The 18308-nt window shown below is 37.0% G+C and overlaps 1 protein-coding gene across 8 annotated transcripts in view; it reads right to left on the bottom strand.

Annotated features, from left to right (window-relative positions):
- TNC (tenascin C) overlaps positions 1–18308 on the bottom strand; it is a 223528-nt gene that overhangs the window by 159301 nt on the left and 45919 nt on the right. For all 8 annotated transcript variants that reach the window (XM_044058609.1, XM_044058610.1, XM_044058611.1 and 5 more), the window contains exons 4-6: positions 12616–12879; positions 7845–7960; positions 4362–4512 (exon numbers count right to left, since the gene is read on the bottom strand). In XM_044058609.1, coding sequence (XP_043914544.1) covers positions 4362–4512; positions 7845–7960; positions 12616–12879 — 531 coding nt within the window. The remainder of the gene's footprint in view (positions 1–4361; positions 4513–7844; positions 7961–12615; positions 12880–18308) is intronic.

Genomic DNA, 18308 nt, shown 5'->3' with positions numbered 1-18308 from the left:
TGAGCCCGCAGGGCAAATGGAGCGGGTTAGAGCAAGTGACTGAAGAGGTCCCAGAGTCAATCTGTAGCTGCAGAGTACTGTGGAGCAGTTAGAAGTTCCAGGTAAGAGGGAGCACAGGTTTATGTTATACAGTGACAAGGGATAAGGACTGGGCAAAGTCAAAAGTTGGAAGGAGAGGGACAAGATAGCATCGAGTCAGATGCACCAATAAAGGTACAGAGTGGACCGTAGTAATAAAAATAGGGTGAGAGTTAGGAGATATTCCAGAAGCCTGCTATTGGGAGCCACTTAGTGGTCAAAGGATCCAACTATAGGCAGCAATAAGAGAGAGGAAAAGGAGTAGAACACAGCTAGTGTGTACAATGAAAAAGAAGACAAGCTTTTTCTGGGGTCGTTGGGGGGTATGGCTGCTGGGTATCTGGCTCAAGATGGAGGTTTTACACAGAACACTAGACTACAGATATTTTTTGTATTCTTTTAAAATATGCAATTCAGCTTCAGAGCCTATATGAGAGGACAAACATACTTTCGCTGTTTCTTTAGCTGGAGGGGTTTTGTGAGTAGGATTATACCTTCCTTGCAGATGAGATGGCTGTCTTTTATTTTGAGGGGGGTCCTTATAGGGCAGGCAGGAAGATTCACAAGTCTACAACAGGTTAAGGGTCGAAAGTTTCACTGTTTCTTTAGCTGGAGGTAATGTGAAGCTTTGGTTTATTCAAACATTGCTGATGTCATCTCCATAAAGTAAGTTTAGATTATGTGCAATCTCAGTCTACTAAAGTAGACCCTGATATAAACACTGTCCAATGATAACATTTTCTGTCATACAAACTGTGTCTTAATAAAAATGTATATGACAAGCATAAATATGTTAAACATATAAACAAACATATAAATAAATTCAACATAACCATTATTATTTTAAGTACAAAGGGACTCTGCATCCTGTTGTATAGGTAACATATATAGGTGAAATTATGGGGGAGATGGAGTTGCATGCTGTTGTACTGATAGCCTGCATTAGTGTAAGTAATATAGTGTATAGGTAGCCTATATAGCAAAAATTATGGGGTGTGGTGGGGTTGCATGCTGTTATATGCTGACTGCACACGTTTGTATTAGTAGCATGTGTTAGTGCAGTAAGAAGTAGTCTGCAAACTTTTTTACTTGTCATCTGCATTAGTCTAAGTAGGAGGAAGTCTATACACTTATATTAATGTAAACACAAAGCGGGAGACATTATCCATTAATAAAACTGTAAAGAAACTTCTTTTATTGCCAAATGTCCTATTATGCCTTGCAGTGTACGTAAGAAATGGCTATTTTTTAAGTACACAGTAACAACTGGACTACTGTATAGCTGTTACAGCTGTAAAGGTTATTATAATGCTATGCTGCCCTAAAGCAACTAGAGATTGTAAAAAGCAGCAGCAGTAAAGCTGGCAATTCTTCTCTCATATTTTAACAATTATATATTGTTTCAGTCTGGGAGATTGAGTTTCGCACCACTAGTAACATTTCAGTTCCTGCTGTGACTCCACATCTGATTTATCACTCAGACATCAGATATATACCCCCTTCCAGCCTCAAGGAAAATTATATAAAAATCTGATGCATTGTGGGAGCTCAGCCAGCAAGAATGTAAACAGAATGGGCAGCTCCAATCCTTTGCTATGATTAGCAGCCCATGGGGTCACATTTACAGAAATGAAACTCATATGGTTTGCACCTACTCCACACAGAATTCCAAATAACTCAGAAAACAATATAATCGTGAAACATTAGTGGGAATTTGAAATAAGTACTGTAAAATATTGTAGTGCCTTTGTTTTAGTGGCTATCCATCTATATTTGGCACATTTTGCTGCATTTATTTTTTGTTCATTTTTTTCAGGTTTCCTATCCGAAATGCCCATTTTAAGTATGAAGAAAAATATGGATTATGAGAACAGATGTCACTATAGCATAGGCTTTTTGACCCTAGCTAGGCCCCATATTGCAACCCAGGTGCAGATGATGTAGGTGAGCTACTGATAGACATGAGCTGTCAGTGACATTTGAATTATTCCAATAAGGAGGCATTGAACTCTCACCACAACAGCATTAAGTGATGAAGGTCTTAAATCGCAGCTTCTTCAGATGTGTGCAGTCAGAAAAGAATACACACCATTTTAACTAAGGATTGCAAGTGTAACTGTAAAAGCAGATACCCATATATTTCCATTGTAGTGGGCACTGTACAGGCTTTGCAGCCAAAGATGGGTGTTAGGACCATCAAAATTAAAAAAAAAACCTCCTCATCCACCTGTGATGCCACGTCCCCCTCTCAGTGTTCTTGGATGCTGAGATTTGGAAGAACGAGCAGGTCAGTAGCAGATGTGGATCTGATGGTTGACATTGTAGAAAGGCCAAATACAAACTGATTAATGGAGTACTAGATGACCTCTATCTGTGCAACACAGCCCTAAATATATGATACAGTTTTCTTTCTCTTTATAAAGTTATTTTTATGCTCATCATGACTAGTATAGGCATAGTTTATTACTTTAGTAGTTTGATTTTGGCATAGCATAACTCCCTGGCAAACGAAATGGTACAAACGACTATAATCTACATATTGTTTTTTTTTTTAGTAGGCTGGTCTGTGGACTTTTACTTCTGTTTTAATTGGCTTTCATTTGCCATTGAAATCAAGTTGATGCTATTGTCCTGTAGTCCTAGTAAAGCATGCAGAAAACACTCATCACTGCAGTCTGGACATGGTCATGAAAGGACTCATGAAATATGGTCATGTGCAATGACCTACATTACTGCTGCTCCTTTGATATGCCTTAAAAGGGATGCCAATGCTCCACAGGCCTTCTAGGTAAGAAAATGAAATTACTGTTGTTTTTGTGAGATTCATTCAAATACCATAGTCATTGAATAAGCTTAGAAATGCTCTATCTGGTATGCACTGACATCACTACATGTTTGCAAAGCTTTTGCAGTTTTATCCCATTGCCCAACCTAGGTCATTATATGCAAGAGAACATATACAGCAGATTAAAGAAACTGACCTGCAACTCATATTAAACTATCCAAAATGTACTGCATGTCAGTTGATAGGTTAAAAGCAAATCACTTCTTGTCATGTGTAGGAGGAAGGAAGATAAGGTAGTTCATCTATGTGTCAGCAAGTTTGAGCTTTACACTAAAACCATTCTAGTTAACTTATGTGGGAGAAAATCTATATAGCAGCTAGCAAATAAAAGCAAATGCTGAATATCCACCTCCTGCAATGTTTTTTCAACACCATTTTCTTTTTCGAATGTCAAACTTTGCAAAAAAAAAAAGCTTTCTCTTGTAATTTACTTAGAAGTGTTTAAGTATTTCTTCATAGGGAGGGTGGTGGATCTATAGACAGGCTACCGCAATGGATGATGCAAATGTGACTCCTTGTGGAAGCATTGAAAAGGCATGGGAAATGTATCAGAAAGGTGGAGTAGAAGATCAGGATGAGGGAAAATGGAACCTTAAATGTATTAAAGTGCAGGCTTTATTGGATTACTGTCTTCTCCTGACAAAAGCAAATGCAATGTCGTTTAAATGCACAGGTCACCAGAACAATGCAACTAACTGTGAAATAGTGCATCTGAAAGGGATAACTAAAAAAAAAAGAAGAGTCATTCTTAACAACCGAAGGTTTAAATCTAATGTTTTGAAAAAGTGAAACAGATCTTCCATTAAATACCATTGAGATAAAGTATTAGTAGTCAAGACAAACATTCTTTTTTAGCATTCATATGATGACTGCAAAATACAGTGATTTGGTAATACATGTCAGCCCAAGAATCTTGTGTTCATTTCTAATCACTAACTCTGTGAAGTTTTACATGTTTTTCACAGACTGCCTGACTTTTCTCTGGGTACTCAGGTTTTTCTTACATCTCCAAAAACATTCTGATTAGCTGGCTAATAAACAAACTCAGCTATATTGCATTTTTAATTTTCCTTGTGGTCAGCATCATGGCCATAAAGCATCTGTCAAGGACCACTTCTTTCACCTCATTAACAAATCGATAGTTTTAACATTTTAATTAAATGTAACTTGGCATATGTTAAACATACCTATGTTCTACTAAAACCTGTTGTTAGGGTGTCTTAGGCAACTGGTGTAAATAGCCTTTCAACCTCTTGCAGTGCAAATTCAAAAATTGATTGAATTGGCTTTCGTTTTGAGTGATGCATCAGTTTGCTGCTCTACAAGTTTTATATAAAGCTCATCTGTTTGCCGCTATTCTGGCCTCCACTTACATAGCAGTTTTGGAGAGTTGTACCATTAAATAATACAAAACGGCTTTAGGTCCTGAGGTACTTACTGGTAGTAACTGTCTTCTTCACTGCAGGACCACGTGTATTGTTCTTTACAACCTGGAGAGAAACTTCATATTCGTGACCAGGAATGAGGCCAGTCTGCAAGTAAGTGGTTTCTGGACGTGTCAGACTGCTGGTGGTATCCTCATTGTCTTCCTTTTAGCACAAAAAAAAAATACACAACAGTAATTGATTTTATATTTGCATTTGAACATGACACAACATACATGCTGACATAGTACACTGGCATATGAATACATTAGTGAGTTAATATTAAGTAAGACCAAGTATCCAAATAAGCCTTTTTAATGTTATTGTCCTGTTTTAGAAAGTGATTCATTTGTTTTATTTATTTTTTTCTTTATTTCTTTGTTACTGTAGAAACAAATTGAATTGCTGGAAAGAATGTCTTTGCTCACTTAATCTGGCCTATTTCTTGAAGAGATTAATGAATAAAGCCACAAAATAACTACATACATTTGTGGATTTGTCTGTATTGTACTGACATTTCTTTCTGCAAAACTGCTCACAATATGACTAAAAGGCTATTCTTATGCAATAGTCTATCAAAAGGGTCACCGATAAATAATTAAATAAAACATGGATTCATGGAAGACACTGATGCTGCTATTGAATCTTGGGACAGGTAGAATATCATTAGGTTTTTTTTGAGTTTTATCCTTTACTTACATGTGGTCCTAAATATACAAAACACAAATTGTCCTGTGCTTCTAGTTATATTAAGCACAAATACACAGAAGGATAACTACAGGAGAATATTAGAGGTTTCTGCAACAGTTAGCCTACGTACAAACCTTGATTCCTGACTGAGAGCCAATTCAAGGCAAATAAAAAAATGTAACAAAATTATTCATTAGTTCCACTTTACACACCTGTAAAGGAGCATAATAATGCATTACATCAAATGCTGCCCAGATGTTTTCAACCATGGTGTAGAACAGTGAAGTGAAATGTTTTGAACCATGGTGTAGAACAGTGAAGTGAAATGTTTTCATCCATGGTGTAGAACAGTGAAGTGAAATGTTTTCAACCATGGTGTAGAACAGTAAACTGAAATGTTTTGAACCATGGTGTAGAACAGTGAAGTGAAATATTTTCAGCCATGGTGTAGAACAGTAAACTGAAATGTTTTGAACCATGGTGTAGAACAGTGAAGTGAAATGTTTTCATCCATGGTGTAGAACAGTAAACTGAAATGTTTTCAACCATGGTGTAGAACAGTGAAGTGAAATGTTTTGAACCATGGTGTAGAACAGTGAAGTGAAATGTTTTCAGCCATGGTGTAGAACAGTAAACTGAAATGTTTTGAACCATGGTGTAGAACAGTGAAGTGAAATGTTTTCATCCATGGTGTAGAACAGTAAACTGAAATGTTTTCAACATTGGGGTAGAACAGTGAAGTGAAATGTTTTCAGCCATGGTGTAGAACAGTGAAGTGAAATGTTTTTAACCATGGTGTAGAACAGTGAAGTGAAATGTTTTCAACCATGGTGTAGAACAGTGAAGTGAAATGTTTTTGACCATAGTGTAAAGCAGTAAACTTAAATGTTTTACCATTGTTTAAAAAAGTAAATTGAAATGTATTTCGACTGAAGTGTAGAATAGTAAATTTAAATGTTTTTGACCATAGTGTTGAAAAGTAAATTGAAATGTTCCATAAAACAGGGAGTTTTTAACTTGTTTCTGTGTATTTGCCGGTAAATAAACATGCCCATGTTCTCTTACATGTAATGGATGCCCTGGATCTTGAGTGTTGTGTGTGAGAGAAAACTAAAATGCTCCACATGAGAGGATTTTTCTCAAGTGTACATTGGGTGTTCTTGTAAATAAACATAACGGTGCATTATTTAAAACAGTGCCCATTAGATTTTGAAAATTATGTAAGGCCATAATCATAAACAATTCTTATGACAGGGATATTTGTATTTGCACAAAATATCTCTTTAAAATAAGCATGATATACACAAACCTACATAAACAACAAATATAGAACATTAATGCTGATCTTTAACAAGAAAGTTATTTTACTTTTTATATTTGCTTAATCAATATGTTTCACAAATTTAATTAGTATGTCATTTTATTCTGCCATCATAGATTGGGCAGTTAACTTCTTTTAACAATTGCAAGTAAAGATAATCTGAAACTGCTGTGGCCACCAAGGTAAATAATTGTCGGAAGATCAAAGTAGTAATGAATTAAGTAATATGAAAGCTTTATTGATGACTGTACTGCACGAAAGCAATAAACCTGCCATATTAATTGCTAAGACTCTTTCAAAGTATGTCAGTAAGTGTCTGCTCCTGCAGAGATGTTTAGCCACACGCTCTAAGGTATCTGCTATTGCACTTAACCTCTACTTGCTCATTATTTAAATGTGATTTTCATTCCTGTACTTCTCACTGAATCGATGTGTCATGCATGCATATGGGCAAAAGGCAAAACATAATGTAGTCACATTGTGCTTTTATTTCTCTATCAGATATATGTAGTATAATTCATTTGACAGGAAACTTAAAATATTGAAAAAGGGAATTTGATGTTTTCCTACTGTTTCATGATCCTGGAGTGGGTACATATAATCAGTGGGGGTGTGCTGGGGAGGCAAGGGTGGCTTGTTTCCTGCATTTAAATGGTTTCAATATTTTGAGTTTTCACTATTATGAGCTAGATAGATAGACAGATATACATACACATACATGCACAGATAGTAAATCTATTGTTTTTATAGCTGCTATCTTCACATTACACTGGATTTACTTCTTCTTGGCTTGTGTAGGTTCAGACATACGCTGTATGACTAAGAGTCAGCCAGTAAGCAAGATATGTAAAATAATAGTAAAAAAATGGGTTAGCCATTTAGCCTTATCAACCGGGTTGCTTATTTTATGTGTGTGTGTGTCTGTGTGTGTGTGTGTGTGTGTGTGTGTGTGTGTGTGTGTGTGTGTGTGTGTGTATATGTATGTGTCATCCAGTTATGCATTGTAATAGATTTATTTATTTAGTTTTTCCTCATAAAATCTCCTGTTCAACAGAAGGTGCACTTAAAGTATAAAACCATGCATGAGGAGGCAATCAACAGGGGGCATATATACCATCCTAAATAGCCATCTGTCAGCTTCCAACATCCTCAGTTACCTACACTGGAGTAAAGCTATCTGAGCAACTAGATTAAATGTAGGTATTTATATACTGGATACTAAAGCAGCCAGTGAATTGACTATGTCCACATTTCATTATTTAAGCATTCATTTGCTTTTGTATATGGTGTTCTCGTAGGACCTTGGCATTATTTCTCCACACAAAAAAATAACAGCATCCATGCAATCATTTTTTTTTGTAATGCAAAAGGTAGCTTTCTAAGAATTCGAACCCCAAACATCCTTAAACAAAGCACGTTGTGATAATTGTTCTAATCTTTCATACATGAATGCTGGAGTTTCACAGAGCATACCGAACATACTTACGGTATTCTTGAACTTAATTTCCCAGGCCTCAAAAATAGCATCTAAAGGATCCCACTCCACCTGCACAGCCGTATCTCTGATGGTCTTAAACCTTAAGCCATCTGGTGTGGGGAGATCTAAACAGGAGAAATCAAGTTTGATAGCTGAACTGCAGCATATAACTCAAAACAAAAGTTATAATTTCAAGTTAAAATGTGCAATTTCCAGCTTTGTGCAGCATTAAGAACAAAACAGTATGATGAATGTGGTACACAGCAAATAATATCAACATATCCTCATATGAAAATGTACAGTAAGTAACATACATAATGAATTCCCAGTGAAACTATTAAAAATAAACAATTATACAGTGATAACAGTACATGTGATGCATTCAATCAGATATAAGACAAGGGAGTTTTATATGATTAATCCATACAGAGGTGCTTAGTGAAAGTCTATCGTGCTAAAATAATTCAGAACTCTGGTATGCACATTAGCATGAGGGACAAAGCATGTGTAGCAGTAATGTTAGTGTCTCAAAATGTAATATATCATTAGCAGTGACAAACAGGAGACAAAATAAACACAGAGATGGACAAAGCTGTAACACGTAATTTTAATAAGAGAAATAGCAACATCAAAGGATATCATTTTATTCTTTCCTTTCATTCTCATAAGTGACAAGATGAGTGTGTGTGCGTTTATGTGTATGTATACGTGTGTGTGTGTGTGTGTGTGTGTGTGTGTCTGCATGTGTGCACTTGTATGTATGTGCCTATGGGATTGTTAGGACATTGTTACTTGCTTGTTTCTACCTTAATTAAGCAATCACAGGGTAACATTTATGGGTGTCAGTCACTTAAAGAACAGTCATGCAGAAACTGAAAACACAACCTCTATCATGTTATTTTTCCTCAGTTAAGTATTAATAATACTCACTCGTCATTCCAAATTGTACCTCAAAATTATATTCAAAGTTGGCTATTCTGACTGAATTTGGTTTTCAGTAAACAAGTTTTCTAGTGTTTTTGCTATCACATATACAGTAATGCCCCTTAGCCTTTATTTTTCTTGTATCAGTGTATCACTGATTTAAACTACTAGTCTCTAAAACTGTGGCTTTCATCTGCAGCTCTTGAAAATGTGCCTCAAAACTGTCTTCGGTGTTCAGGGACATCCCTGGCTACAACTCCTATTTTAGGTCTGTATGTCTTAATCCTTCCAAATGCTGGTAACTTTTGGAGAAAAAATAATGATGACTTGAGTTTTGTAATTCTTTTACTTCAGAAAATGTATACTAATTTGCATTTTCTTATGCTGTCAATGTCTCATGTTAATAGCACTAATATTTTTATAATGGTTTGTTAATGAATTTGTCCATGATTCATTGAGACCTACGCTTAAAAATAAAAATTTTAAAATCTTTTTTCCATTCTTCTATACTAAAACTACCTGTGTACACCCTAAAAATCATTAATACTAAACTCACCTGAGCCATATGTTCTAAAACAATTTCCTCTGCTAATACCCTTATCCATATTCTGAAGATTGGACAATGACAGATGAAGGCAGCCAGCCTAGTCAAATAGAATTTGATACATAATTCTATCAACTGTATAAATAAATGTAAAATACAGGGTTGTGTTTTTAAATGTAAGAAAACACTGGAAAATGTGAACTTCAAGATTGTTGCAACATTGCCATCTGCTGTAAGGAAAATCAAGCCAAGTATTTCAAATGTGTCTTTTAAAGTTGAAAAGATCTTATGAATCGCTTTAATGTTTTACAAGTCGGTTCCAGTGTGTCTGGATGAAGGTTTCATGCCCATTGTTTTAAGGCTAAAGTTTATTACCAGAATTTAGATGTGGAATGTGCTTTATTGCTCTGGTTTCTGTTAGAATATACATGTGAAATGCCTTGTATTGTTGTAAGTTTCTGAGCAGGTGTTAGATAGCTAAATAATGCAGTTTGTGGCCTGAGAACTCAGACCAGGTTTTAAGATGGTGCATTATAAATACTGGGAAAAACCTAAGTGTCAAAAATGATGTCATTTGGTAGGGCCTTAGAGACATGTTTGTTAGTAATGTTTAAATACTATTTCTCAAAAGAGACTGGAAGCATTTTGATCTTGGATATCTAACTCAACACTCTGCCTAAGCTCACATGTAAGTTTCTAGCACTGTCATTTCTTGTAGGAATAGTTAACGCTAGTAAAGATTAATTAGGTATTTTTCTTTGAAATCAGACCTGTCCTACTATATTATATTAAGTTTTTGTGTGATCTCTGAACTCCTAGATATCTCTGTGGTGTAGTAGTTTTGTCTTGTATTTAATTATTTATTATTAAATATTTTTAAAACCTTCTACCTGTGGCTGGTTTATGTAGAGATAAATTATGCTTTAGAGTACATTATATATTTATAGAGTTTACTGAAGAAGCCCTTCCAATAAGCCTAGACTGAACAGTCACATTACCATTGGATAATAATATTGCACAGTAATAATTGGACACCCTTTTAAGGGCCTTTTAGTAGCTGATATTATTAGCTGGGTGGTGGCAGGGATTACTACCATATAGTCTGGGTAAAGGGGCACAGCTGGAGAATCTGTGTCAGCCTTTCCCAGGAGTGCCTGTGAAGTTGTATAAATACTTATCTCAAAGTGTGTTTGTGTTGTGTCAGCTACTTGGACAGGGACATGAAGCACTGGTTGGACAGCGAGGGTACTGGAGGTTTTAGCTTGCCCAGCTAAGCTGAGACCTGACCCTATAGCTGTGCCTGTGGGGAGTCTTATTGGGGACCTGGTGAGCAAAGGAGCAACCAGCCCCAGACTGACTGTGATCTCTGTGTGCACTTAAGGGAAATTGTACTTTACTGTGTGTATTAGTTATCCTTTCCTGTTTTCTAGGAGACTATCTCCCTGGTGTTAGTGGTGAGGACTGAGGCTTCTTGATTGCTGGGCCAGGGCACAGTCGTCACATATATCACCTACTGATATGCCTTCTCTTGATTCTCTTTTACTTCTATTAACAGTTGCAGTGCTCCATTTTTTTCACATAGATACAGTTATTGTACCAAATTGTTATTAAATAACATTATTGTTTAAGCTTGACTTTTGTAAGTGCTTTATAAACCTTCAATTTAGTTTGCATGCCTTATCAGTAAATTTGTAAAGATTTGGTGTTAGGATATGTAATACAATTTTAATACTTTTGTAGGTATCTGATCATAAGTCATTTCCCTGCTCTTCACCTGATCCTGAATATTCCTCATGTAGTTCACTCACCCAACCTAATAAATAAATATTGTGAAGTAAAATCTGCTAGGCAAGGTCCTGATATATAGCTACTTACACTGCTAAAAAAATGACTACTGGAAGATATGCAGAGAAACATACTTTCATCTGAATAGCTATCTCCATGATGTTAAGGTACAGCAAATTATAAATGATTAAGACTGATAGAAAGTCATTACTGTTGCAGTATTAGTCCATCCCTAACCCTATTTAAGTGTAACATTGACAATGGATGGGAAAGCGGAAATTTACCCCTGGTCCAGCTCCCATGTCTCTCATAGATGCATGCAGACAGCAATGCCCAAACTAGCATACTCCCTCCATAACCTCGAGAAACTTAACTATCATACCCTTCCTAATATATTCCTAAAATACATAGGGACACAATTGTGTTGGATTGCATGGCCAGGCTTTTAAAGGCCATGGTATTTGTTAGCATAGTATATACCTGTGAACCTGTAGAATGTGAATATATGTGGTCAAAACATTTTTCAGTTTCCGTCCAATGCTGTCATTTAGGGGGACACTAAGTAATTTCTAAGGATTAAAACTAAATTATTTGTTATGAACAAAGTACTACATAGAAGGCAAGATTCCTATCTGAAAATCATGTGATGCTGGGTTTTGCCAAATATTTGCCTTTAAAAAAGCTTATACTTTTACTTGCTGTCTTTTGAAACCTTCATATACTTATTGCCATTTCATTTTGTGATCTGAGGATCTGCCAGCATTATGAATTATGACATAGGCAGAAAAAGGTCTATGTACATGTAAGATGTCAGAGATCAGAGAGCATCTCAGGCTCTGAAGGAGCCAGTGAGGGTGGGCAGGAATGAATTGCCAATCTTGCTTTGTCCATCTCGGGGTGTTAATAGTTGGTCATTCCTCTGATGCAGTTCAATCCAATGTAGGTTGTGGATGGCTAGGGCAAAATAAAGGGTCTTGACATGAACAGCACTGTAACTGGAAGCTGGCATCTATCAGATAGTGTGAATGCCATGGGGTGAGGTTTATTGGTCATTGCTTTTGGTGGCACAAATATCAGATATGAGTGCTGGGTTTATAGAATTTACCCTTAAATAAGAGCAGCCCTAGCCTGAAGGAGGTAAAACCATGACTTCAGGCAACTGCACAGGTATTTTCCTATTGTGATGTACTGATGTTAAAATTGCAGCTCTCTTCATGGCTGCCTTGATGACAGTCTCTATGTTTGGTTTTATTATGAGTTAGGCCTAAGGGATGAGGCTGATGATATTCAGACCAGATGTAAAAAAATAAATAAATAAATAAAGCAAAAAAAAAATGTGCCTGTGTGGTACAAAACAATCTAGAGCAATCTGAAACAAATCATAAGAATTAGTCAGAACTCATTTATGGAATATATACCTTTCTATAATAGCAAGGCCATTCTGAAACAATGAAGCTGCAAAAGGGGCCAATGGTACTTGCTGCGGTCATCGACAGAAAGTTAAGGATAAGCAAATAGTGTACTTACGTGTGGCTACCCTTGCACTGACAGGGATGCTCTTTTTGTTCTTAAGGATGGCAAAAACTCTAATGAAGTACTCAATGCCAGGTTCTAGTTCTTGTACTAGAGCTGTGGTCTGATCACCTGGAACCCTGAAATCCAGTTCCAGACCACCCGGTGCAGTAGGGACATATGTAATGAGATACTCAGTAACTTTTCTTTCATTGGTCCACTCCAGGTTTATAGTTTTGTCAGTTACATCTGTAACTAGCAGGTTTTTAGGTGGAGACACTGCAGAAATAAACATAAGACATCAGTGGTCAGACAAATTCTGAAATCACAGACAACACTCCATAAACTTGTGACACATTGCATGACGCACATTATCCTGCCCATACATGCAGTTCTTTAGTCATTGTGAGTCCAGGATCCTATATTACATTTGTAATGCTGAGATATACATTTTGTTTGCTTTCATTAGACCAAGAACCCATGTAACTTGCAATGATATATAATATAATGCTTGGTATATTTCATTTGCCATTATCTGTCCATCTGTAACTGTAATAGCCTGGTTTTAAAACTGACCTCAAAAAATTAATTTAGGGAAATCAGATCTGCTAATAAATTTAAATCTTGTTCTAGTTAATGTAAGAGCTTTAGTTTCCCTATTTTTATTCAAGCAGCCAGTAAAACCCACCTAGCATTCACCATGTCACATCACGACTGCAGAATCATTTAAGGCATTCTCATCAATGCATTATAGCAAGGCTTTGTTAGATTATTTTTTATTGACTCGAATTCACAGTAAGTGCTTTGTACAATTCTTTATTTACAATTTCACCAATAGCACCTGAATTCAGGCTATCCCTTTATAAATCATTATTCTGCTTTCTATAGTACTAATGCCTTACACCATCTCACTACCAACCCAGAAAGGGGTCTAGTTCAAAGTATTAAGTGGCCAAGTTGTCAAACCTGATATGCTTGACAGTTCAGTCCATCAAACCATTTTGACTTGAGATTTTGGGAATTTACCCTTTTTCCCCACTGTACTGTGATCTTGGAATTGGTATATATAATTAGCAGGGAGAATTAACCCACCTGTCTGTGTTGCTTGTGGATATTGCTTAGGTGTATGCTGTTCATCTAAGTGTAGAATTGTCAACCAAATAGTTTCAACCATGTCTGGTTCGACAATCTGGCTGTTTGACACTTTGAAACAGACCCCCGTGAAAGCACTGATGCATAATGTATGAACTGGGAACTGCATGTAAACTAATATATTAAGCATGCATATACCTCTCACCCTCATACATTAATTATTATAGAACTGGCCTTTAATAATCATAACAGGAGGTCAAAGACAGGTGTGCTTTCTTGTACTTCCGATAATGTACCTCACATAGTTAGGGATAGAGAATCTTGGTGCATTTTTAGTTTTATTTAACAGTGTATGTACCTCAGAAAAATCTATCATTAGTAATAAAATTAGTAAACCTAAGAGAAGCAAGGAAATGTTAGAGCAAAGATCACAACAGTATGAAGAAATCGGAGCCGTTGTTAAGTACGCTTGGAATGCAGTTGTCTAACTCTAATAAAATGTATACATCAGACTTGATAACTGCATCTGTTTAGTTAAATCAAGAGTATCTGAATATATGGGACCTGACAATATCCCAGGCTGCATTCTACATGAACTACAGAATGAAGTGGCACCCTACCTAAGTACCATGTTCAATCATAGCCTCACCTCAGGCTTTGTGCCCACTGAATGATGCACCGCGACGGTTATCCCACTCCACAAAGGGGGAGCCACGATGGACCCGGGAACTACCGCCCCGTTAGCTTGACGAGCCTGGTCTGCAAGGCCATGGAACATATCATCATGGAACTCATAAACAAAGACATTGGTAATCTCCAAACTCTGGACCCTACCCAGTTTGGATTTGCTAAAGGCAGATCATGTCTCCTAAACCTGATTGACTTCTTTGAAGCAGTCACCAAAGCCATAGATGATGGTAAGGTGGTTCACACAGCTTATCTAGATCTCACCAAGGCTTTCAACACCATCCCCTACTCTGGAATTATAGATAAGCTCACTAAACTAGGTATAAATCCCTATGTCACAAGATGGGTTGTCAACTGGCTCACAGACAGAACCCACACTGTGAAAATAGCAGACTCCAAATCCGACTTCAGACCACATTGACAAGTGGAGTACCACAGGGTCAGTCCTGGGGCCTCTCTTATTTGGTATCTACTTCTCTGAAGTACAGGCTAACATAGAAGGTCTTTGGCTAACAAAGTTTGCAGATGACTGCAAACTATGAGCCATAATCAAAACTCCTAATGATGTGGACATACTACAAAAGGGCGTCACTGAGACAGATGCCTGGTGTCAAAGTCATGGCCTGAAGCTCAATGCCAAAAAGTGTATTATCATCCCCTTTGGTAAAAACTCTGTACCCATGAACTACCACATAGCTGGTAGTCTACTTAATGCCAAAAATGTGATGAGACCTTGGGACACAGGTGGGCAGTAGTCTCTACTTTAATAATCACATCGCCACAGTGGTCAGGAAATCCTTCTAGGTGACTCACCTCATCACCAAAGGTTTCTCATCCAGAAAAAAAGAGGTCATTGTTCCCCTCACCTCATCACTCATTAGACCCAATATAGAGTACAATGCCCCATTTGGTATGTACCTTACAAGACATCTACAACAACTGAAAAAGGCCACAGAAATACCTCACAAAGAGGATAACTGGCCTCATACAGATGCCCTACACAGACCATCTCAAAAAACTCCAGCTTTACTCCATTGCATAACACCTACTCAGAGGCGATCTCTGCCTAACATACAAAGCTATGTCAAACCCAGAGCTGTTGGACATGCTCCACTTAAAAAATCCCAATCCCTCCGAGCTACATGCTCTAGGGACCTAAACCTTGTCACCACAATAAACAGAACATGCTGGAGGAATAGATTCCTGTCCTAGAGACTTCCCATACTCTGGAACAGACTACCTTTCTATGTCAAACAGAGCTCCTCATTAGCACTCTTCAAGAAAAATCTTGATGATTGGATGGAAAATAGGAAATTCACCCCAGGGATCACTTCTGTGGCTCTGCTCAACAAGGGCACAGGAAAATCATTTTCTTGGGTGGCGAAAGCCAGGGTACATTTTTGGCTAGGCTTATATAGGCCCTAGGGCCAATAGCCTAGTACCTACTTATGAACCCATGAACAAGTGGAGACATTGTTATAGAACTGAGCATTATAGTGATGATATTTAGTAAAGGCTTATTACCTGTTTGTGAGCCACTGAGAAAGATATAAGAAAAGTTTTAAAATGATAAAAAAACTAAATCATTTTTCTCTGGTGGTCAAATTCACAAGCATTTGTTTCTACTGATTCCCTAGTATAATGATCACTCAGTAATTCAGTTTATTTGATCACCTAGTGTGACAATCATTTAGTAACTCTGTTAATTAGAATAAACTTAAAGTTGCCTAATGATTTTAATAAGAAGCTAAGAAGTTACTCATATTTAACCCAATAAGTTCGATGTAACCACCAGTGCTCTAGAAAATAATCCAATCAAGCTGCTCAGCAGTTCTTAAACACAAGTAAACTGTGATCTACGCGATATGAAGAAGGAATGCTGCACTGCTCTTAGGAAAGATCAGTAGTTACTATATGGTAAAAGGGTATCAAGAAAAATGTTTTCAGTCAACCCACTAGTATGTTAATTCCTTTTCAATAAACTTGAGATAATAGGCGTCATAATGGTAACTAGGTTGATGTTTATATAGGTTATCTGTTTAGAAAAATGACTGAGAAATATTTTAACTACTGCAGCAAAAAGCATTATACTGATTCTGAAGATGATATTAGCTTGGGATTTAATTTCATATTCTGTGATTTAGTCATTATACTAGCCCATCAGTCACTCAAGCCAGTAATCAACTTTGGGTTGTTAGGTTTATAGAGAGGGTTTTATTCCTCTATGCCACTGTAATGGAGTAAATGCACTCAAGTCCACAGCACTACAGCCCCGACAACTTGGCATCAATGATTGGAAAATATTAAGAGCAGATATTATTGAGAATTATTTTGCCACATAAATCCTAATGAATTGATGTCTACAACATGGATTTACTGAGGCAATGGCCTCCCTTTTTAACCTGCTAATCTTTTACAGATCTTTTACTGACTTCATTGAAACTAACATTTCAATAGTTTAGTTTCGTCAAAAGCAGTTGACATTATTCAAATTCATCCAAAAGTCACTACTGTAGCAACTATTTATGGGACTATAACAGCAGGCTGTGCATGCAAAAATGCAATTAAAGACCCCCACCCATCCCTCTCATACGCTAATGTGGTGCTGATCACTACACGGTTCAGCAACAGTATCAGTGAACTAAAAAAGGTGACCCCCACAAAAAAAAATGGCCAGAACTAAGATTTAACCATCTGCCATTCCACAAGGTGTAGGCTAACCTGCTGCCATAACTGTAACAAATCACTATTTTCATAACAAATCTCCATTTTCAGAAGAGATGCAGCCATGCCCCAGCCATTGAAAGCAATGGCTAATGTACAGTTCTCCACAGTAATGAAAAACAAAGGGCAAAACTGTTATGAATAACATCCTACCATGACTGCAGAGCAAAGAGCAGTCTTTGCAAACCATTATTCCCTTGCAATAGTACATGATTCATAAAAATGTATGGAATCCTTATAAACTGCAGATGGAAACATAAATATAAGTCATAAATATAAGCATGCATAGCTAATCCATGCTGTGTTTGTTAACCCCAGAGCCCATCCCAGTATGCATTTTTTCCTCACAATATCCTTATTTATGTACATGGAATATTCTTATTTCATTTAGAACTGTGCATATATTTCACGAATATATGTTTGAGCATTATGTATCCTTGTTTCTAAATATTTAATTGTATCCACAACATATACATCATTGTACCAACTAACTATGCTACTTGCGTATTATCGCAATCAGGTTCTAAACAAGTGGTTGCGCTTGGTAGGGATGGGTAAACAGCATGACTGTAAGTAAGACTGCAAATGTGTTATGGTGTCAACTGCATGTAAATGGTTTGTGGATAGTAGTCAAAGTACCACATTTAATCATGGAAGCCCGACTGCCTTTTTTAATTTGGTACAGGCACCTGGAGGTGAGACACTAGGATGATGTTCGCTTGAAGCACAGTGCATGCAAAGATGCTAGGTTCCTGTGGCAGGTTCCAGTTAAGTACTACTCTTCCACAAACACAGACTAAAAAATGTAGCTAGGCTTCCTTTTCAGAAACTATAGTGGGATTTATCAGTCCATCCGCATCTAGGGTTTGTAGTTTCTGTGTTTTGATTTGGCCTCAGAGGTAATCGGTAAAGCATTTCAATTTTAATCAAAATTAAAAATGCATGAAGGCAGTATGTGATACTTGTATGATGACATTGTGTGCATTGAAATTCAGTGGTAACATTTCCCACATGTAGGAATTAGTTTTAAAAGTAATTACTGCTACCAGGATTACAAGGCATAGTACAATAGAACTTGGTTGCAATATACGTATGTACCCTAACTATCTAAGGTGACCTAATTGGTCTCCTCTGTGGTATACTCAAGACTGCACAGTTGTACCTAGGGTCCAAGGGGGTCTTTGGCTGATTGAAAAAGAAAGGAC

The sequence above is a fragment of the Protopterus annectens genome, chromosome 16.part0 (genome assembly GCF_019279795.1).
Source record: "Protopterus annectens isolate FY-2018-M chromosome 16.part0, PAN1.0, whole genome shotgun sequence".
Taxonomy (NCBI): Eukaryota; Metazoa; Chordata; order Ceratodontiformes; family Protopteridae; genus Protopterus; species Protopterus annectens.
This window is presented reverse-complemented; position numbering and strand designations above follow the sequence as displayed.